General features: G+C 35.9%; 1 protein-coding gene across 2 annotated transcripts in view; it reads right to left on the bottom strand.

Moving 5' to 3' along the window:
• Nucleotides 1–23,881, bottom strand: part of Pus10 (Pseudouridine synthase 10) — a 77,254-nt gene that overhangs the window by 24,147 nt on the left and 29,226 nt on the right. For both annotated transcript variants that reach the window (XM_090376758.1, XM_090376759.1), the window contains 5 exons: nucleotides 21,552–21,725; nucleotides 17,176–17,221; nucleotides 10,707–10,783; nucleotides 8,269–8,354; nucleotides 3,729–3,854 (listed from right to left, as the gene is read on the bottom strand). In XM_090376758.1, the coding sequence (XP_090232884.1) occupies nucleotides 3,729–3,854; nucleotides 8,269–8,354; nucleotides 10,707–10,783; nucleotides 17,176–17,221; nucleotides 21,552–21,725 (509 nt within the window). The remainder of the gene's footprint in view (nucleotides 1–3,728; nucleotides 3,855–8,268; nucleotides 8,355–10,706; nucleotides 10,784–17,175; nucleotides 17,222–21,551; nucleotides 21,726–23,881) is intronic.

Raw genomic sequence — 23,881 nt, 5'->3', positions numbered from 1 at the left:
ATCACCTGAGAGGGCATAAATTCAAATTGAGGAAAGACAGATGTAGGATAGACGTGCGGAAATTTGCCTTTAGCCAGCGGGTGGTTGGTTGGTGGAACAGACTTCCATCCCTTGTGGTGGAGGTTGATAGCCTAAATAAGTTTAAGGCTCAGCTGGACAGGTATTTTGAACGAACAGAGGGGTGAAGTGGAAGTGGTTTATTTTATTTTATTTTTTTTTTGGCTGATGCTGCATAAGCTTGCTTTCTTGCATCAAATGCCTCTACTAATGCTAATTTTTATTTCACTTACTTGAGGAAAAGAGGAAAGGGGGATACAAGAGCTGAGAAGTTTAATTAGCTTTATTCCAAATTTAATATACAGCAGACTCTCGATTAACCAGGAAGCAGATTAACCCAGACACTTCAAGACTATAAATTGAAAAAAAAAAAAAAAAAAAAAAAAATCGAGCAGAAATCAAAAAAATTCAAGTAATAACTAGAATAGGTATAAACAGATATTTTGCAAGTCGTAAATAAGTGACAAGTGGCATTATAAGTCGTCATTGGGAAATTAGTGTACCTATTATCTTGCAATCCCCGCTGTCTTCACACCCACTGCTCAAAAAAAAAAAAAAAAAAGAAACCAAATGTTTAATTTGTTTTAGTGTGTTGCGTTGATTGTTGTGTTCTGCTGCAGCGTAAAAGGACAAATTTTGTTTCATTATTTATGTCAGGGATGTCGGAATTTTTTTTATAGTTTTTTTTTTTTTTTGTTTAGAAATTGCGAAAATGATGGGTAAACAAAAACTTGAAATTATTCAAAAGTTTGAAAATGGTGCATCTGTTAAATCTCTAAGGAATCATTATAATAAGGATGTATCAAAATGGCCAAACATTAAGAAGTATCGCGCAGAATTCAGATTTGTCAATAATAATATAGTAGCAATATGTTATTAGTCATTCCCGAGTTATGTAAAACTCGACGAAGTAAGTCCTGGAATGTATTTCTCACGTATGTCGGAGACTTTTGTATTTTTGGATTAACCGGGAAATCGATTATCCGGGATTTGTTTTTTTACCATCTATCCCGGAAAATCAAGAGTCTACTGTACATTCATCCAAATTAATAAATGGAGTGAAAAGCAGAGAAGTGTTTTGCTGCAGAAACATGAACTGTCATTGGAATTGTTGCATCTGATAACTATCAATTCTCTTTTTCTTAAACTTTTCATTTGTTGCATGGTTATCTTAAATTTGTAAATAAAATCATATCCTCCCATGTACCTTTCCTTCATAAATTTTCTCTAAATGGTGCCTGATACACGAGCAAATAAGTCCATTATTTTGGAATTAGCTGGAATGTACAACCATTCTAGCTAATTATTGCAGTTGCTGTGGGGTATGAATTATGGGTAATATATTTGCACTAACAGTATTTTATAATTTGGCTCTTTGTACCTTTTCCAGCTTTACTGGATGAAAAGCCAGAAATTGAAAAGGAAGGAAGGTAATAGAAATGAGTAAAAAAAAAAAAAAAAAACACATACAGCAAAAAAAATTTCAAATAACAGAAATTGGCATAAATTATGTAAATATAATTAATAAAACAAAACACCATTTTCACTTCAACAAAAAGTCTAAAAATGAATTTAATTTTATTTTTTTATAATAAAATTATAGTATCTGACAGACATCACATGATGGATTTGTATTCCATTTAGGTGTGGGACTAATGAAGCAGTAAGAAACAGTTTAAAAATGACAATTTGAAAATCAACACCAATTTTTTGGTATGACCCAAAAATGGAATCACGAGTAGATTCCATTACTATACTTAAAGTTGTATTGCATATGCTCATTTGTTCAGAATGTAAGGAATGTTCAAATAAAAACTAAACCTTTGGAATAAAACGTTCAGAGACACATTGATGGCACTGTGACATCATCCTCAGCACAGAATACCTGACTACCAGTGAAACCAATATATGATGTCCTCCTCCACTTCATCATTTGAATAAAAGTGACAATCTCAGTGGGCATCCTCTGCAGATGAAAATGGTACTTGGAGTGTAACAAGTCCAGTGCAGATCAGGTACTGCACCACTTGTACTGCTGATGAGGCAAGATGGCAAGGGTTTATGAGGTTTTCTATTGTTGTGGAGTAGGGATACCTGTGGCTTGCGATCCGCATGCAGCTCTTTGAACACGTAACTGTGACTCTAACTTTTAGCCCACATGTATGACAAGCGATGTATTTCTGCGAGCAATATTTTCGAACATGAACTATATTAAAAATAAATCAAGAAAGTGCCTGAACAATGCAAGTCTCTCAGCATGTTTAAAAATGAAAATTACGGCATACTCGCCTGATGTTGAGAGACTCGTTCAAGAAGTTCAGCAGCAAAAGTCATTAATTTGTACCTAATTAGTGTTCGTTAACGTTTTTTTCAGTATTAATAAATAATATTTCAAAAAATATACTTTTTTTAATAAAACACCTTCCCACTCTATTCCATTTCTTAATCCCCCCCCCCCAGCTTGAGCTGAGGCTCCTTGGATTCTTTTTTTTTTAAAAATTAGATCAAAAATGGCTCTTTACTCAAAAAAGGTTCCCAATCTCCCGGTTTTGGAGTAATACTATACTATACTTAAATTTCTTATACCACTAGAAATCTAATCAAATGTTTTCCTACTGTTAAAAATAGTCTGATGCATAGACAAAAGAGTGTACTCCTGCCAGCATTTTTTGTTTATTAATGCATAAACCAGTGGTGAGCAGCTGCTTTTGCTGGAAGATTGCACTAACATATTTGTCGGGTTGCACAAAGGCAAACATGTCTACTATAAATCCAAGGGCTGGAATTTAAAAGTTGTACTCCAATTTAGTAGTATAGCACTACCTCTTAATTTTTTTAAATTTATAATTTTAATGATATAGGCTACATGATTCATTTAATTTAATTTCTACTATTTGCAATTTTATTTCTCAAAAAAAAAATATCCTTAAACAAAAATAAAGCTGTCTTCCAAGGATCCTGAGGGATGTATGAGACTCAGAGTTGCAAGTGGTTCAGTACTGATTTAAATTGTCTTTTGTTTTATTTTCTAAAAAAAAAAAAAACATTTCTATAGGAAATAATTTTTTTTCTCAAGTTTAATTTTTTAAATTTTCAATTAGTCATTTTATTTGTGGGCCACATTGGATAGTCCAAAGGCTGCATGTAGCACAAGTTGCTCTCTACTAGTATAAATCAAATAGCAGGCAGAGTTTTTCTGAGAAGTCTTTAGAAGATGAAGCCTGTCTGAATACTTGGGAAGTGTGGAAAACAGATCTTGAGCACATCCAACAGTGTTCTGAATATTTAATTTGCCAAAAACACTAATGGTCAAATGAACAGCTGAAATGTGGTTAGAGTTTAGACAGAAATAAAAAAAAATTACCATATTTTTCTAGACAGAGTCTGAATATCCAATTAGAAAATCACCTTTTTTTTTTCCCTTAAAGGGTTTGAAATTTGTGCTAATTTTCATGCGAAAAAAATGTGACATGGCATAATCTAATTTAAGTTAAAAATTTAAGAACACAAGATTGTACTTTTGTATTCTTAAATTGTGTCCTTAATTTGCATTCTTAAATTTAGTCACATTAAACTTCCATTCTGAGTAGAGATACTAAAACTTGCAACTCATGCAAGGATTCAGTTATTCCATCATCAATATAGGTGTTAGTGAACAAGATTATACTTACTTTCAGAAATTATCCACTTCTGAATTACATCCACAATTAATTCCTGAACTGATGTTTCCATTTTTTTTTCTCCATCTACAACCCAAGGAGTTTGACTAAGCTGCCTTGAATATTTATTATAACGACCTGAAAACATACCAAGAAATTATATTATTTTTTTTTTAATAACTGCTTGACATATAAAAATAAAAATGTATTATTTCAAAGCTTTAATTAAACATTGAAATAATATTTCAATAGCTAGTGGTTAGAAACTCTTTCACAGAATGTGTGCCAAATTCACTCTTAGAATGTGGGGGTCTTTGGGATGGATTTCTTGGGTGTTAGAGATATAGTGTCACCAGAAGTGATTTTTTGGAATTGGAGGGGGGGGGAGTAAAAAGTAAAAACTGCACCCATTATCAGCCCACTGCAGGATGGAAGCCTCCTCAACAATTCATGTTGAGGGAAATGGACCATAATCTGCCACACTGGTCCAGTGGGGGTTGGCAGATCAACAGTATTTATCAGTCAGGGGCCTGAACCCTGGTCTACTCAAGGAGCGTGTGCTACTGCACTCCGGCTCCTGACCACTCGGCTACGGAATTTGGGGAAGGGGGGTCTATACACACAGAAACTATCTGCTTTTGATTGGCAGAAATGAGCATAAACAGAAGCAGAATGCAAGGGGCTTTTTAAATGTATTTAGGGGACTTCAAACTAAACCCATGTATAGGCTGAAAAACCTGGAATAACTCAACTGGGAACCCCTATTCCCTTCAGCTGAAATAGACTCACTACAACCCCGTATCCAATTGAAGAAGCTTTTAGAAATTCCTCCAGTCTATAGTGGGACTCAAAACCAGACCTTTCCAAAAAGTGACAAGTGGCAAGACCACTATACTCTCATGGAGGACAGCAAATACAGCAAAGCATCAATTATCTGGAATAATGAATGTCATGCACTTTCCAAATAAATGATTTCTTTGATTAATCAAGCAATGAAAAATATTTTAAAAAGTACAGATACATTGTACAGCATTTTAAATTTCTTTTTTTTTTTTTTTTAGTCATAACATGCTTTTTTTTAATAGGTGTGTTTTTTTTCTTTCTTTTTTTTTTTTTTTCGGTAGTTGTTGGCGCATCTGTGGCCATAGTGCACCTCCCAAGGTTTTTGCAGTACTTTGATCCAAGCCCAAGGCGGGATTCGAACCCACGACCTTTGGGTTTCCAGGCAGGCACTTTACCCACCCGGCTAATAGGTGTGTATCTATATCGATGTGAACGTTTACAGTATATGTATATGTACACAAAAATTTTATATGTAAATTATTGTATGTTTACACACAATAATTTACATTTAAAAATTCAGTTACACACGACATGGTTTATAAGAGACTCTTACTGTACATATTACATATTTATTATGTGTAAGTCCACTAATATATGGACACATGCAGTATATATTTTTATTAGGAAACATTTAGTAAATAACAGTATAATTTCTGTTATAAAAAATATTCATAATTTTTTTTTTATGTTTGAAGTGAAAATTCCAACTGCTTCTTTACATAGCATATTGGTTGAATCATATTCTTTTTTCATTTCCAACAATTTCAGTCCTATTTAAAACATTGAGAATGCTTCACTGTTGGAAGGACCAGTTTCTTCCTCATTTGACTCTTGTGCTTGTTCTTCTTCTTCCTCTTTAGTAATGTGCAGTACAATTTCATCTTCAGTCAGAACTTGAAAACCTTGGTCTTGATGTTTGCAGTGCCCATATCACAATCTTCACACAAAGCAACAATTCCAAGAATTTCTATAATTTGTGTTTAGGGTTGTTGTTGTTAGATCTGTTGGTGCATCAGCAACTTAGGCTATAATGCACTGTGTTTAGGGTAGTTTGAGAACTGAATAGATCTTCGTTAGTTTCGTTTGTTGTAAAACTTGAGGCTACAGTTTTAGCCAGACTCAGTTAAACATAACACGAAGTAGTCTCTCTGATACCATATACACCCAAGCCCAGAGCTTCTGAAAGCATTCCTTATAGGCTTCTTTTAGAAATTCTAAAAGTTCCTGTTTCACAATCTTCTGTTGCAACATGTGACCTCTCAAAGGGGCTTTAAGTGCTTGAGAAAAAAAAGTGAACCTTTTTTTGGAATTTGTATTTCACTAGAAATACAAATTCCCTGAAGCCCACTTTTCTGACAATTTTCTCTGAATGACATTACACAATCACCATAGAACTATTTTGTGGTATTTTTGTGGGTCACTGTTTTACCAATGTGGGAAAATTTATAATGAAAACTGCCCTATGAATCAAAAAAAAAAAAAAAAAAAATGATAGGCGTGTCCTTTGTGTTTGAATGAATTTGCTTTTTTTAGGGCCTTAAAGATGGCATCTTCCACTGAAAGGACTGGGCCTCTGTTTTGGGTCATAGTCATAGCTATGTCATGGCAGTAATGAAGGAAGAAAGAGAGTGTGGGTGAACAGCACATTGATTAAATCATGACATTCAAGAACTCATTTCTCTCTTGATCATCAGTGAGGATACAATACACAAACTTGGCTGAAAAGCATTGCATTTCCAAGTTTTTGATTAAAATTGATTGACACACCCATAAGAAATACAAATTTCACTAGCAACTTTGTGGTAGTTAAACGTTGATCACCCCTGATCAGATCAGATCATGAGCAACTGAATCACTGGTTTCTGGAATTGAAGGACAGCCAGAATTATGATGATCATCTTTTATGGACAAGTAGTCCTCTATAAACTTTGTAAATTGCCAAAAAGGTCTTAGAATGACAGAGCATCTTCTGTGACGGCTGTTTTTAACATTTCATGGGCTTCTTTTTCACTTTTTCCTAATTTGAAACAAAATTTGATGCAAAGTTGCTGCTCAGTAAAATTATTCATTTAAAATTCAGTGAAACACATAAAACACCTTATATTCAAAGCATACTAATTCAGACTAACTGCAAATATACAAGCTACCACAGCCAAGTGGTCATGTTCAAGGGTGAATTCATACATGTGCATTGAGTGACCAGCATTCAAGCCCATGACTGCTAAATACAGAGCTGTTTCTTGTATTCCATTTTGTGAATTCCTCTGACCATGTGACTCTGGTCATCTTGGAGTATAAACAGAAAATTTATTTATTTTATTTTAAGTGACTCATCTAGACATGTTGCCATGCCTAGATGTTGCAGTAAGCCAAAACTGGCTATAACACCATAATTTCAAGATATAAAGTCAGTCCCTAAACCTTTTGATCACAATTCCTATAGAAAGAAATGGTACCCTTCCTCATATCCCTGTCAGATTTAAATGCCATAAAAGTTCCTTTCTATACAAGCCATTTTAATGTTTCAATCACTCGGTCTACAGGATGGAGGTAACATTAGAAGGTAAAGACAAATTGCAAAAATTTTCGTCTACTTCATTTAAGACATTTTTACAGAGGTGAGGTGGAGCATCATATCAACATCACTTTTTCTTTTATTACCAGCTTCTTTCTGATATTTTTTAACTGCTGGCAGAAAGATAGTTTGTACTACTCCTTAAAAACTGAACAATTAGGCAGTAAACTTCAGCCATCACTCAATTGAACAGGAGGGGGAAAAGACATGAATATTTCAAACCAATTCTTCTCATATTACACAAATTAGTAGGTTCCACTTAAATATCATTTGGTTTCAGTTCAGAATACCATATTAGATTACAGTAAGTGGCTGATAACAATAAATAGCATCCACTGTAATATTCCATAGTTTTAGTTTATTTCTTCATATCAAAAGAAGTACACATCACAATAATAGCTTAAATATGTGACTGGAAGTTTCAGTACAGTGCACTGTTTGCATGGCTACTTTTCATTACTTGAAAGTGTAAAAATTAAAAATACCAGAGGTGAATCAACAACAGATTATATACTGTGTAAAAGAAAACCACATAAAAAAAAAAAAAAAAAAAAAGAAGAAGATACTAAGTCCTCATTACAGCTGATATAGAAATTATAATTTTTTGGGAGGGGGGTTAGATTGTAGGGCAGTGATCAGTGCAATGTATTCAAACATGTGACATGCAGAATACTGCATGTCGCATGCAGTATTAATGAAGTAATGTAACAGCACGTTTGACTGCAATACCACAAAAAGTAGTAATATTCTTGTATTCTTTATTTTGTACACTCCTGTGGCTGTCCTGAAACAAGAAGAGAAAATTTTATTTATCATAGTGTCACCTAGGTATGTGATGTGACTGAGAGCAGGAAACCAACTGCATGACCACAAGGATATCATAAATTATAGTATATATGATTCCATTACTGCCCATGGGTCCAGCGTGCTACTATACAGCTTCTAGGTGCAGAAAACTGTCAGCCAAATGAGAAAATAATGTAACAGTACACAGTTGTAAGCCAGCAGTCGAAACTCTTTCCAGGAGTTTCTGGTTAAGCTATTTCATGCTGCAATATTTTAATTCATGGTAAAATTGACTGTAAAAACAGATTTTGCACCATTGTTTATACAGAAATTAATGAAATTTATTACCTGCTATATATAAAGGAGAACGAGTACACTGGATGGCTTCATACTGACATGAATTTCTAGGAAGGCAGGGAGGCCACAAGAATAACCTAAGAAAAGATATCATATTTTGTTACTATTCTTTTAAACTGAACCGGTTGAAATTTTATAATTATTAAAACAATACTTTTCTAATTAAGATACTACTTACTGTAAATAAACCAATTTTTCCACAGAGTTGGTGAGAATATTTATATAAAAGGAATCAAGATTTAAATACAATTCTTTAAAAAAATAAATAAACAAGCAAAATGATGATTCTAATTGTCATATTCATTACACAATCCCTACCATATGGCATGTCTACAACATGCCAGAACTCAATCACATCACCATCTCTTCTTGACCTTAACCCTCTTCTTCATCTCATGATAGCCACTGGCCTCTGTCCAATTCTGCTTTTCCTTCTTTCCTTTATCATACTTCCATTTGTTCCTGCCCTCAATACTTTTTTTCATTTTTTAACAATATCTGTCCTTTATCAGCAACCATTGCATCATTGTGTATTATACACTGAGTGATCACTGAATTATGACGACCTACCTAATACTTTGTAGGTCCTCCCCTTTTGCACTCTGTACAGCAGCTATCTGACATGGCATTGATTCAACAACAAGTTGGAAGCGTTCAGGAGGTATGGCCTACCAAGCTATGTGTAATGCACCCAGCAATGCAGGTATGGAGGTGATTGGTGTATCCAGATACCTGATATGCCTTTCCATAGTGTCCCACAAGTGCTCTATGGGATTGATATCAGGGGAGTTCAGAGGTAAATTGATATGCTGGAAGTCAGAACTGTGTTTCTCAAACCATTCCTGCACAACAAGAGCTCGATGGCTCAGCGCATTCATTGTCATCTTGGAGGACACCATCGCCATTCAGGAAAAAGTGTAACGTAGTGGGGTGTACACAGTTAGCAAGCAGTTGATAATAGGGGAGACCACTGATACGTTGTTCCGCATGCACCAGGGGTCCAAGTTCCTGCCAGTGAAACATGCCCCACACCATACAACTGCCTCCACTAGCCTTCACTTTTGATACCAAGCATGATGGATCAAGAACCTCATGTTGTTGACACCAAATCCGTACACAACCATCCACAGTGTGTAGTAAATAACATGACTCATCCGACCAGCACACCTTTGCAGTTTTGTCATCAGGTCATTGTCTGACCATTTTGACACCAGTCCTGATACACTTTAACTACAGCAGTTCTCAAACACCCCACCAGTTCAGCCATTTGGGAAATCGAGGCACCAGCTCGTCAAGCACCACAATCTATCCTTTATCAAAGTCCGATAAATCCTTCCTTTTACCCATCATGCTCGGAATTTTACTATCTACTGAACCACTGACACCTTATCTATGCTAAGTAGGTCAACTAACTTCACATTCTTGTACCTCATGTGGTCAATGGATCACATTCAGTTTTCATAGGGGTGGTCATAATTCGGTGATCACTCGGTGTATTTCTATAAGTATGTATTCAAAGGCCACCTTCTGTTGTGAGTGGTTAAAAAAATCTGGAATAACTCACAGGGAAAAAACTATCTCCCTCTACCCGAGATTAGCTCAGTCTTGATTGACGAAAATCTTAGGAATTCCTCCAGTTGTTAAGAGGAATTAAACTCGGACTCTCCATATGAGTACATGTGAAGACATCACTATATTGTCATGGAGGACAACATCTCCACTCTCACATCTGAAAGGCTTCAATCCTTTGAATATCCTTCTTCCTAAGGTTCTGTCTCAATCTCATAAAATATGGTGCTCCATAAAAAACAATTATCTAACTCTTCCCTAATTTAATATCCACAACCTGTAAATACCATATATTCTGGTGTATAAGCCAACTCAGCATATAAATTGACTTGTGCTTTTTGCCTTCAAAATTATGTTTAATCAGTTGCCTTATGAGTCAATCCAATTTTTTACAGCCATCCTTGCATCTCACATAGCTGTATATTAGAGTAAAATCTTCATTAAGAATCACCATAGACTGTTGATGAAGGCGTTTCATGAATTCATTCACCCAATATATAAAGTCTAAAAATTTTACATGATATTTTGGTGCTTCAAAGGTCAAATTATATGCTTGAATATATCTGCTTCTCCTTGTCAATCATATTCATTGCCATTCTAGTCCTAATTTCCCAACTGCTTCTTCTCTGATCATTTGCTAATAGACTGCCAAATATAATGTTAAATTTTTTATAGACAGAAAATATTAAAATTTAAAACAACTACTGAGTGTATGTTTAAACTTATCAATACTTTCCTGTGAAAACAAGGCTTTCTATTTTTAAAAGGAAATCTAAAAATATTTTCAATTAATATCAATTAATTAATCAATTTTCAATTTCAGTTAATCAATAATAAAATATATTAATAAATCAGAAAACCTTTTTAAATCCTCAGATGATAATGTATTTAAGGCTTTGTGTATGGCAGAACGGGTATAGACCTCTTCTGGTGTAGCCTGGAAAAAAAAAAGTAGGAAGGTAAGATATGCTAAGAACAGGTATATATAATATGCATGAAAAACAAATTTTCTTATGTATATATACCAATGATGGACAAAATTTATAAATTTAAATTTAAAAAGTAGAATAGCTTTCAAAGCCACTAATGCAAGTCAATAAAATTTGATATGAAAGTAGATAATGTGTAATGATGGAACAGTATTGTGAGTGGATTTATAGAAAAATCACAAGTCATTTTTGAAACATACCAATTAGCTTGTACATACTGGAAAATAGGGAGTATAATTATCCCTTACAGCCAAGCAGCACTCACAAGAGACTCTTATGCTGCTAAAAGAATTCATGATATGGAATACATTTATTCATAGCCTATTCTAAATTTTCCACCTGATTAATAATTGCCAATATGGATTCTATCAATGTTGATCCACTGGTGATATCTTGGTTAATGTTACACATCTTTAGACAAATTCCATGGAAACATTCTAAGAGCTTCACACAGTTGTTCTCAACATTTCTAAAGTTTTCAATTGTGTTTTGCATTAGGATTTTCTAAACAAGTTTCCACTTATGGCGTGTTTTTCATTTTTTGCAGTTGGGTAACTAGTTTTTTCTCTGACCACTCAATGCATATGATAGTAGAATAGGAATACTATGTTCCCTATTGTTCTGTGTTTTCATCCACACTTTTTCTCCTGTCATCATATATACTGATGACCTTCTTCCACTGACTAGAAATACTGTCCTTAGCTTTTCTGATGGTGGTATACTACATTCCAGTTCAATGAACTCTGCCCTACTCAAACAGCTTAAACAAATTCTTCAGAAGAAAACTTAGTTAACGTCAGCCCTTCTAAAACCCAATCCTGTTTTTTCTCACAGGAAAAAAAAAAAAAAAAAGTCATACTCATCTTCAAATGTCTGGATAAGATCACACATATGTATTGGGGATAACCCTGACTTGTAACTTTCTTGGCATAACACCAAATACTGCTGCCCCTGCATTGAGAAAGAAAAAAAAAGAAAACCCCACTCTACCACGGAATGACATTCCTACATCTGTAAAAGTGACCCCAAAACTTCTCTTTAATTCTTGGACTCTATGTAAAAGAGAGTAGTCAGGTTAATTACTGGTCCCTCTCTCTCCTTTTACACTCATTCCACTTCATATCACACAAATGTCTAGTTTCTGCTGCAGGCCTTTTCTACACTTATTTCCATGGGTATTATTATTCAGAATTAGCCTCTGATCAAACCAATCTGAACGCTACCTCAAGTAATCAACATCTATTCATAGTTCAATTCCAGATTAACTGAACCAACACTTTTCTCCAGCTCATTTGTCCCTTCTATATCTATTCTTGGGAACAGAAGCAAGAAGGGAGAAATTGGATTCAGATTCAGTCTACAGTACAATTCTTGATATAATCTTCTTTAGATGAAGATATGTCAAGAAGTAGACTACAGACTGAATCTGGAGTGATTCTTGACCATCACATTGGTCCACTACAACATGCTGATGACACCCATTTAAAAGGGCTCTTCTCTAAAATCTCATGTCTACATGTTTTTCAGGGGAGAAGACATTTGCTAACTTGTCATAAGTTTTTGAAATAAATCTTTCATTATTTCAAAAACTTATATAACTGTCATTGTATCAGTTTTGAGAATGTTTTTTGTGGTTTGTAATTTTGCCATAATATTTCACAACCACTGATGAACATGGAGGTAAACCTAAGCAAAGTATGGATAAAATTTTAAACCTAAATGTAATTTGTTTACATGTTTAATTTTTCCTATATTAATTGATTCACCAAACTGACTATATTCTTGTCAGTCCAGGACCAAGTATAGTTTCAGCTTTACACTTAATAAGCACAATTTCTCTCTTCAGTGAATTGTACACTAATATTTTATTAATGCTACTGATATTCTAAAATTTACACTGATATTTTATAACATGGCACAGTAAACTAAAGAAAACAGTAACTGTATGCATTACTCCCATATTAGCATTAACATTATCATTAGTTGAGGCATATGATGCACAAGAAAGCAAGCTTATACAGCAACAGCAAAAAAAAAAAAAGAAAAAAAAAAAAGAAAACACCTTCCCATTTCACCCATCTGGTCACTCCAAATGTTTGTCTAGTTCAGCCTTAAATTTATTTAAGCTATCAACTTCCACAACATTCAATGCCTTATACACCGCAATCAGATCATCTCACAGGTATCTAGTCTCCAGATACTACAACTTGCAGATTTTAAGCCTCTCTTAGTAAGAGCACCCCTTTGTTCTTCTCACCAATCTTGTTGCCCTTCTCTGTACCTGCTCAAGCAAATCCTTCTTAAAATGAGGCCTCCAGACCTGTATGCAGTATTCAAGGCGTGGCCTGACCACTGCCTTATACAAAGGAATAATCACCTTGTTTCTGCTAGCAAAATTTCTATATATCATTGACAAGACTCCATGATCTGCTCTGGCAGCCTGTCTGCACTGCTCAGAGAACTTCATATCTGCCTAAACAATTACCCCCAGGTTTTTTTTATTCTCCACCTCCCTGAGTGTAGTATCACACAGCTGGTACATTTTTCTTGGGTTACTGCTACCCATATGCAGTACTTTGCATCTGTCAATGTTAAACTTGCCCACCTGCTTAACTTTTCTAGATCCTGTTGCAGTAGCATACTGTCTTTACTGTCATTAACAACCCTATATGAAGGTAATGAAATCAAAATGTACAGTCTTTTTTAAATTCATTGATTTCTGCTCTTTATTTTAAAAGTCTACATTGTGGTATTTTATCCACAATGTAAATTAAGTGAAATAACAAGCACTTAAACCTGCATGGAGTGTAATCTGCCTTTAATTTCTTAAAGAATTCCAGATTATTCTTAGACATCTCATGGTATTTCCTGTGCCACTTCTTCACTTGATGTACCTGCACACTATGCTGCTAAAATAATATAAGATCCATATACAGAAACAGCACTATCCAATAAATTTTTTTTTTTTTTTTTTTTTTTGTTAGTTGTTGGCGCACCGTCTTCTGTGGCCATATTGCATCTCCCAAGGTTTTTGCATTTTCTACTCTGATCCAAGCCCGAGGCAGGATTTGAACCTGCGACCTTTGGGTTGCCAGTCAGGCACTTTACCCACCCGGCTAGCCCGGTCAGCTATCCAAGAAATGCCACAGTAAGTATATGCAGTATTCCCTTATATAGAAGGCAATGAAACCAAAACTTAAAGGCATAAGTGATGATGTGACATCACTTTTATCAACTCTATATGTGTACATGGAAGGCTTTGATTATGTAATCAAGTCATTCCTCGTTGCCTGTTTAGTGCTGAACTGCACATTGGTTTCTTTGTAAAAGATGCCTCAATATGGAAGCATGTTTGCAATAAGAAATTGAAAAACCTCGAAGTTTACTTTCTTAGAACTTGAAAAGTAAACCCAAAAAATATTCCACAAGGTATTTACATTTAATGAAGAAGATGAACAAATCTTCTGCTAGCTCAGGGCCCGGCAAACTATGGCCAGTGGGCCAAATCTGGCCCTTTGCCTGTTTTTGTATAGCCCACAAGCCAAAGATGGTTTTACATTTTTAAATGGTTGAAAAAAAAATCAAAAGAAGAATAATATTTCATGATGTTAAAATTTTATGAAATTCAAATTTCAGTGCCCATGAATAAAGTTTTATTGGAACACAGCCATGCTCATTCGTTTACGTATTGCCTATGGCGGCTTTCGTGTTACAATGCCAAAGTGCGACAGAGACTGTATGTAGTGCTCTCATCGCTACATACAGTCGGTTCGTATGCCATAACACTAAGAAAGGGGGTAAAGTGGTACCGGAAATTAACGATAGAATATATACAGGTGACCCCCGCTTAACGCTGATAATTCGTTCCAGAAAAACAGAGCGCTAAGTGAATCCATGCTAAGCGAGCGCCACATTCCCATAAGGTAACATATGTATTTGTGAGTTGTTGTCAGTGCCATAGGATATTTCCTAATCAATAATAAACGGTAGTGAAAAGATGTACAAATGTCGGTCAAAATATTTAATATTCAAATATTTATACGTATAAAATATTCTGCATTATATACGTATATAATTATGTGGTAACTACTTACATATCAAAATTAAACTTAAAATTCCAATTAAAATCATGAATTTAATTGATCTAAATTGATTTTAATTGATTTAATTTAATTGATGAATTTAATCATGAAAAATGTGTCGATTTTGGGTTGAACTTTGGCCCACTTCCAAATAAACTAAAAGGGATATTAATTTAAAAAACTTGTTGAGAAGTATGACAAATAATACCTCTCTTCAATAATTTTAACAAGTTCTTTTTTTAAAGTTTCGGCCCCTTGATCTGTACTTGCAGCTTCTCCCTGGATTTTAAATCTATTCAACCAGCCCTTACCAGTTTTAAATGGTTCCACATTTTTTTTTTTTTTTTTAGGTGAGTTCAGATAATCATATTGGCTAATCTCTTTCTCTCTCTCTCTCTCTCTCTTTTTTTTTTTTATAACATTTAACTTAACTGAATTCTGCATTGGATATTATCTTCAATAAAATTAGTTAAAGTCTTTCCATTTCAATCCTAATAGCCGGCCTAGCCCTAGTTGCTTGCAGTGGAACAGCTATCTTTCCTGCTGCTAAAATTAATTCTTTATTTTTTTATAATTGTTCTTACAGTTAAAGTTGCAAGTCCTAAATTATGGCACACATCCGCTTGTCGTTGACCGGAATCGATTTGCTTCAAAACGTCTAATTTAATTTTCCAATTCAGTAGTATTTTTCTTAAATTTATAGTCTTCGTACTGCACCCAGACGTTGTTGCTTTTTCATTCTTATTGGCCATTATTAACTCTTCGAAATGTAACTGTGTTGGTTGCATTAATTTTCAAGTAAACTGTCCGTTATGCACGATGTCTAAGGTGCCTCCGTAGCCAGGTGGGAAGGAGCAGCAGTGCATAGCACACGCTTCTTGATTAGACCGGGGTTCGAGCCCGTCACCACCAAATACGGAGGATGTAGAAAGGTTAGGGAATGACCACCGCATATCCCGGAGCAATATGGCCTTAGTTGCTAATGCTCCTAAAAACCAAATAACAAACAAACAAATGATGTCTAATACTGTACTGAGTGATGACTAGACGTTGGATAAATGCATATAATGCAAATATTACAAGCAATATACTTGATCATTTTTTAAAATGTTGATCTTGGAACTACGTAACAAGTCACTGTACTGCAATTAAATTAACGTGCGAGAAAATTTCACTGAGCGTGGGAAAATTTCTCAAGTCAGCGTGGGAAACGTTTTAATGCTGTTTTGCTATTCATTTTCAAGCTATTGACTCCATCAAATGAAACAATTTCGTTAAATATGCCAAAAATTCAATCTGTAAAAGAGCGTTATAGTGATCTGTGACAGCGTTATAGTCAGATACGGGTTATAATATAAGAATAGCATTATAGCGAATCAGCGTAAACTGAACCGCGTTATAACAGGGACCTGCTGTACTTGGAATCAGTTGTCAATGCATACATGGTATACAAGAGTGGCATGCAAAAACAAATGAAAATAAGAAGCTTTGAGGAAGAGGTAGTGACGGATTTGCTAAATATAGAACGGAAAGAGAAACGTGAAAAGCCAAAATGTGGTAACACTCATACACTAACAACAAAATTCGACGCAAACAACAAGAAAGTTAGAAGGATGTGCGTTTTTTGTTACACAAAATTGGAAGAGTCGGAAGGAAGATCAGTTGCTAGCAGAAAGGGGAAAAGAGTTTCGACGTATTGCCCAGACTGTATTTGTCAGCCTTTCATGTGTTTGGAGTGTTTTGGACAACACCATAAATCTTCATAATTTTGCAATTATAAAATTTGTAATAATAAAGAATTTTTAAATAATGACCAGTTACTTGCTTATTTTTTCTCATAGCACCATGCATATTTAATTACATGTATCATCGGAGCCCACGCTTTTCAAAAATAATGTAAATTTTCAACAATCATCAGCACTATACAGCTCCCACTGAAACAGTGGGTGTTGGCAATATAGGTCTGACGTGGCACCTGAAAAACATAATGGTGTTGGATGTATACAACCAAGGCAACAGTCAACGTGTTAATATGACAGATTATACAGCAACTTCTTTCCCCTAATTTTGGACCCTAAAATACATACCAAATTTTTTTCACATAACTTTTGAAATATCCTGTGTAGTGACCATATCTCATTCTCATCTATGGACTCATCACCTAAACTTAAATAAAATACTAAAATAAGATTTTAGTATTTTATTTAAGTTTAAATAAAATACTACACAGTAATCATACTGTAAATTAAAATACTTACTTTCTTTTTTTTACGATTTGGAAACGCCTGAGGGCATTGGTTTTCTCTGGAAGTAAATAAATGTTATTAATGAATACCATCAGAAAATATAAGCACTGAGACAGAGCAATATACAGGGTCCAGTCACATTATTATGACCACCTACCTAGTATCCAGAATATGTGCCTTTTGCAGCATGCACCACAGCCAGCCACTGTGGGAGGGACTCTAAGTCTGCGGAAGGTTGCTACAGCTATCTGTGACCATGCAGACTGCAGCACCCCGGAGTTGCTGTAGGTTCCTTGGTGGAGGATCCATCCGTCTGATGTGTCGATCTATGGGACCATCCCCACAGATTTTCAATTGGGTTAAGATCAGAGGAATTCGGTGGCCAAGGGAGTAGCTTGAAGTCTTTGTCGTGCTCCTCAAACCACTCACAGACAATTCTGGTGACATGGCATGGTGCATTGTCTTGCTGCTAGATACCATCGTTCCCAGGGAACACGGTCAACATGTACGGGTGTACCTGATCGGCGATGATTGATAGGGTAACCATTTGCATTTAGGGTGCCCTCCAGAGGTATCAGCAGACACAAGTCATGTCATTAAAACATTCCCCAGACCATAGCGCAGCTCCCACCAGCCTGCCTTCTGCCAACAATTGTGTCCGGATGCCTGTTCTTGGAGGTTTCACACCTAATACGCCACCATCCATCCACTCAGTGAAGCAGAAACCGTGGCTCATCGGAGAAGGCCACCCATTCCCACTCAGCCGGGGTCCACTGTCAGTATTTCTGTGCAAACTGACAGCACTGTTTGCAATGAACGGCCATCAGCATGGGTGCTGTCACCAAGCATCTGCTCCGGAGCCCAATGCGCAACAGGGTTCGCTGCACTGTCATGTTGGAGACCTTTCTGGTAGCTCTACGATTCATTTGGATGGCCAGTTGAGCAACAGTAGTGCGCCAATTGATCCTGACCAACCGTTTCAACTGACATTCACCTCTAGGATCAATGGTGCATGGGGCTCTACAATTGGCACATCAGATCATCAAAACTGTCCCATTCATCCAGTCTTGATACACTTTCACCACTGCAGCACGTGAGCACTCCTGGCCTGATAGCCGATGATTGTGTCTTTTTCCAGGTCTGATAGGTCACGTGCTTTGCCCATGACAGAGGCTGTTACTGTGTTCACAGATGCCAGACATCAAGCTTTATATGCTTGCGGTGTGAGAATTTGACACGTGCGCTGTATGATTCGCTAGGCGTGTGTGATGTCTGCATTGAGGGTGGTCATAATATTGTGATTGGACTCTGTAGTCACTATATATAAATTACATGTTAGGTCAGTGGCCTATGTAAAGCTGACTATTTAGTAAACTAAATAAAACTGGCCTGCAACAGAAAAAACTTCAGAAACACCATGTATATAATTTATCTTTCAATTCTGTCACTCTCTCAACAATCAGTTTCTCAAATTATTTTATTTTTGAAGTTCTTGGTTGGCTAGTTTAATTTTTTATGGCGCATTGGCAGCTTAGGCCATAATGTGTCAAGTAAAATTTTTTTGAAGTGCAGTAAAAGTGTTGACTCTCCTCCTCTTTATCTAATGTGTGAACTCAAGGTTGTCATTTGCAGCCATATAATTTCTCAAAAAATCCCAATCTTATTCCTCGAAGTTGACTGTGTCCCTAATCTAAACATTAGATATTGAATGTTTTAAAATCTGTTTGCCCTTAAAATAATAATTAAATTATGATAATTATAATTATCATTAACGTCAGGTGAGTAAAGTGAATGATTCCCAATTCTTCATTTATGCTATTACAGCAACCAATAACAGTAGCTACACTTTTAGAATGAACAGACTATTCAACAGTTTGTATAACTGTAAAACAGCTACAGAAAGTTAGTTCAAATGACAACATGCTATTATTCCTAAAGGGTTTTCTGTCTGCAAACAAACAGGCAATGTCATAAAAAAATCTGAAATGTCTAATGAAGCTCCATGTATTTATCAATGATTAGCCAGGTTTGAGTTGAGGAAGAATGGTTGCAGGATAGAAGTGCAGAAGTTTGCCTTCAGCTAGCGGGTGGTTGAACAGGCTTTCATCTGTTGTGGTAGTGAATGGGTTGAATAAATTCAAGACAACCAGTAGTAGTAATAGAGGTCTGTGATGTGATGTAAGAAAGCAAGTTTATGACCTTATGTAGCATCAGCCAAAAAAAAAAAAATTTCACACACCCATTCCCCCTAAAAGTTTGTTCAGTTCCTCCTTGAATTTATTTAAGCTATCAACTTCCACAAAAACAGATGGAAGTTTGTTCCAGCAATTAACTATCCGCTGGCTAAAGGTAAAGTTCCGCACATCTATTCCACAACTGTTTTTCCTCAATTTGAATTTTTTGAGTGGATGAATCCCATCAGAATTCAGCGTGCTCAACCCATTCAAGGCTTTATACACCTCAATCAGATCACCTCGCAGGTGCCTAAGTCTCCAGCCACTGCAAATTTCAGAACTTAAGCCTTTCTTGGTAAGATGACCCCTTTGTTCCTCTCACCAATCTTGTTGCCCTTCTCTGTACAAGCTCAAGCAACTACATCCTTCCTAAAATGAGGGCTCCAGACCTGTATGCAGCACTCAAGGCATGGCCTGACCATTGCCTTATAAAAAGGGATAATCACCTTTTCCCTGCTAGCAAAATTTCTGTATATCATTGACAATACCCCATGACCTTCTCTGGCAGCCTGTCTGCATTGCAGTTTTCTGAGCAGAAGTTATCTGACTGCACAATCACTCCCAGGTCTTTCTCATTTTAATTTTCTACGACCTTAAGTGTAGTACCACACAGTTGGCATGTTCTTCTGTAGAGAAGAACTCTGAACTAGGCAAATTCTTGGAGGGTATGTGGATGGATGAACTGTTTTTTTTTTTTTTTGGCTGATTCTATATAAGCTTGCTTTCTTGCATCACTTGCCGCTACTTCTGCTACTATTACTTATTTTTCATTATCACCAGTGTCCACATGGCACTATCCACTGGTGTTATTTGGAAATAGTTGATTTTCAAGATGATAACAGCCTTGCAGTCATGCACTAAGATAGAAATATGATCTGTAATTCAATTTTTATTAGCAGAAGAAATAAAACCTGCTGAAACTCATTGCAGATGGTTGGTTGTTCAGCAATGAAGTATGCATGAGTCAATAGTCAATGGCAAATCTATGAGTAGTGAATAAGTTTAAAGAATGGTATTGAAAATATTGAGGATTCTTCTTAGCTAGGGCAAGCATATTGTGTAGTGACACCAGAAGTTGCAGTGGAAGAATTCTTATGCAGAAACCATCATATCATTGAAGAAATCATCACATTCAAGATTCAGTTGGTTCAGTGAAAATAATGAGGATTCTCCTCAGCCAGGGCAAGCAGATTGTGTAGTGACACCAGAAGTTTGGTGGTGGAAGTGGAAGAATTCTTATGAGGAAATCTGCATATTATTGAAGAAATGATCACAGCATGCAAGATTCACTTGGTTCAGTGCAAACTATCATTAGTGAGGAATTGAACTTTTGAAAAGTGTTTCTCAATAGATTTCTCAGCATTTAACATTACAACTGCAGGAACAATGAATTGATGTGTGACCCATGCTTCTTGGATGGTTTAAGTGTGAAGGAGATGCCTTCTTAAAACACAGTAACAAGTAATGAATCCTAGGCACTACAAATGCACAAGGTGGTGACACAGGTTCTGACTGAAGAAACTCTGTATCCATGCATCAGCTGCTGGGAAAGATTGTCATGTGCCTCAACCAATTAAAGCCAGAAATTTGAAATAAACATCATAGTTTAGTGTGTGTGTGTGTGTGTGTGTGTGTGTGTGTGTGTGTGTGTGTGTGTGTGTGTGTGTGTGTGTGTACACGTGTGCCACATCTGTTCTCACATCACCTGTTCCATGGTGAATCAGTTACAATAGATGAAGTTTTAGATATACATCCATTCTCCACACTTGCACTTAACTCCACCTGATTATCGTCTTTTTTTGGCCACTAAAAGACACTAAAGGTACTTCACCTCTCATCAGATGAAGATGTCATCATCTGATGAGAGGTTTCTATATATCAACACAAACCACTTAACTTTTCTCAAGGAATCAAAGCATCAGTGTAGCATTGCAGAAAGTGCCTCAAACACAATGAGGACTACACTGAAGAGTGACATGCAGTTTCCTTGTTTGTTAAATATAACTTTTATTTAACTTTTGCAGTAGTCTGCATGACCTTTGCATCACTTACATACATAAGTGATGCTATGCACTACTTGTACAAATGCTGCACTTAAAGTGGAACAATGAGTGCAGTAAACAGCAAATAAGGTATAATTATACATCTACTCACAATTCTCTACATTCTTCTTTAATATCTGCATGCGATACAAAAACAGACACCTGAAAACTGCTTTGAGGACTGAAGTCTGCTCCCACTACTTGGACAAGTTTGGTTCCCACAATCCATTTCCATACTTCTTTAACAGATGGAAGGTCATCCGAGGAGAGATGACTGTACAGGACACTGAAATGATAATTATTTACTTTAATACCAAATAATGATCTTCAAATGATATTTTATTAAACCGACAAGTGTGATAAAGCAAATGCAATAAACTTGATAACTGTATTTTAAAGAAAGGTTAAGAAACTAGTCCTAATGATTTATAAAATTAAATGCCATTTTACCACATGAGAACTGCTGCAAACTACAGCAAGTATTTCAGCAGAAGTGCTAACTGCTACTCCTACACAAGCATAAAAAAATAAATAAATAAAAAAAAATTCAAACTACCTAACAAAAAAACTAAATTTTTATTTTATTTTAGCCAGTGAGTTATAAATTACTAGAATAAGTTACCTACATGGGTGGTAGAGGCTGACAGTTTGGGGAAATTCAAAAGTCAGCTGGATAGTTTCCTTTTATCTATATTTTCTATATATAGAGTAAAGGAAATTATAATTTTTATAAAATATATATTCTTTTCCTTACCATAAAATATGGATGCAAACCCTTTTAATTAAAATGTTTTGTGTTCACAATAGAGGAAATACAACACAGAGACCACTTGTGGGGATTGTATCAATATGAGAGATTAATATCAATGCTCTTTCCTAATTAGGATAGATGCATTTTCATGAATAACAGAATTACATATATACACAATTTTCTTAATACAACAGCAAACAACATAAGCATTTAAGATCACTTTATATTTTCCTGAACAGCATAAACATAAAAAATCATCCTCCCATATGGGTTTATATCCTAATTTTCAAGCTACTATACAGGTTTAATACACCAAAGCTGTTGTATAAAGTCATCATAAAATGATTTTTACACTAGTTCCAATACTTTAGACCACTGTAGTCCTTGAAACCTTTCACAATATGTATGGTGCCTCAGTGCATAGCACACGCTTCTTGATTAGACTGGGGTTTGAGCCTGTGACCACCAAATATGGAGGATGCGGAAAGGTCAGGGAATGACCACCGCATATCCCCGGAGCAATATGGCTTAGTTGCTAATATCTGGGTATAACAATATAAGCAGAAATATTAACAATCTCATCTGCATGGAGATAAATACAGATTCTGGTTGCTGTGGAATGTCCACTTTGCTGAAATTCTGCATATGAATCTCAGAAGTGTGCCCTAATCATAGCTCCATATTAAACTTCCAAGTGGCAGCTTAGTTTGTCACTTAAACATGCAGGTGAGGAAATCATAAACAAAAGATTATTGTCCAATAGCCCAATGAGAAATACCAGTCAGGCCCAAGAGCACATACAGGAATACCTATTCTCTCAACTGCATGTTACTACAGAAGTACTGTTGATGTCGGTCAGCCGCAGTACATCTCAACTCCTGCCTACATTTGTTAATGTCTGTGGAGTAGATGCAAACTAGACATTATTATTACAACTTTCCCCTTGGAGAGTAGATCCAGATTTGCTAATAAACCTGCCACTATTAGGTAAAAATGTGGGCAAAAGATTTCTTTGTACCAGGTCTGTAATTAGCAATAGCATTAGTAGAGGCATTTGATGCAAGAAAGCAAGCTTATGCAGCATCAGCCAAAAAAAAAAAAAAAAAACCACTTCCACTTCACCCCTCTGTTCATTCAAAATATCTGTCCAGCTGAGCCTTAAACTTATTTAGGCTATCAACTTCCACAAGGGATGGAAGTCTGTTCCACCAACCAACCACCCGCTGGCTAAAGGCAAATTTCCACACGTCTATCCTACATCTGTCTTTCCTCAATTTGAATTTCTGCTCTCTCACGTGATTATTCTGAGCGAGAGGAAGAATCCCATCAGCATTGAGCATGCTCAAACCATTCAAGGCTTTATACACCTCTATCAGATCACCTTGCTGGTGCCTAGTCTCCAGACACTAATTTGCAAAACTTAAGCCTTTCTTCATAAGAGCACCCCTTTGTTCCATTCACTAATCTTGTTGCCCTTCTCTGTACTCGTTCCAGCAGCTCTACATCCTTCTTGAATTGAGGCCTCCAGACCTGTATACAGTACTCTAGGTGTGGCCTGACCATTGCCTTATACAAGGGAATAATCACCTCCTTATCCCTGCTAGAAAAATTCCTATATATCATTGACAATACACCATGAGCTACTCTTGCAGCCCGTCTGCACTGCTCAGAGAACTTCATATTTGCCTGCA

Source organism: Mastigoproctus giganteus, chromosome 6 (genome assembly GCF_048544385.1).
Source record: "Mastigoproctus giganteus isolate SK-2022 chromosome 6, ASM4854438v1, whole genome shotgun sequence".
In the NCBI taxonomy this organism is placed as follows: domain Eukaryota; kingdom Metazoa; phylum Arthropoda; class Arachnida; order Uropygi; family Thelyphonidae; genus Mastigoproctus; species Mastigoproctus giganteus.
This window is presented reverse-complemented; position numbering and strand designations above follow the sequence as displayed.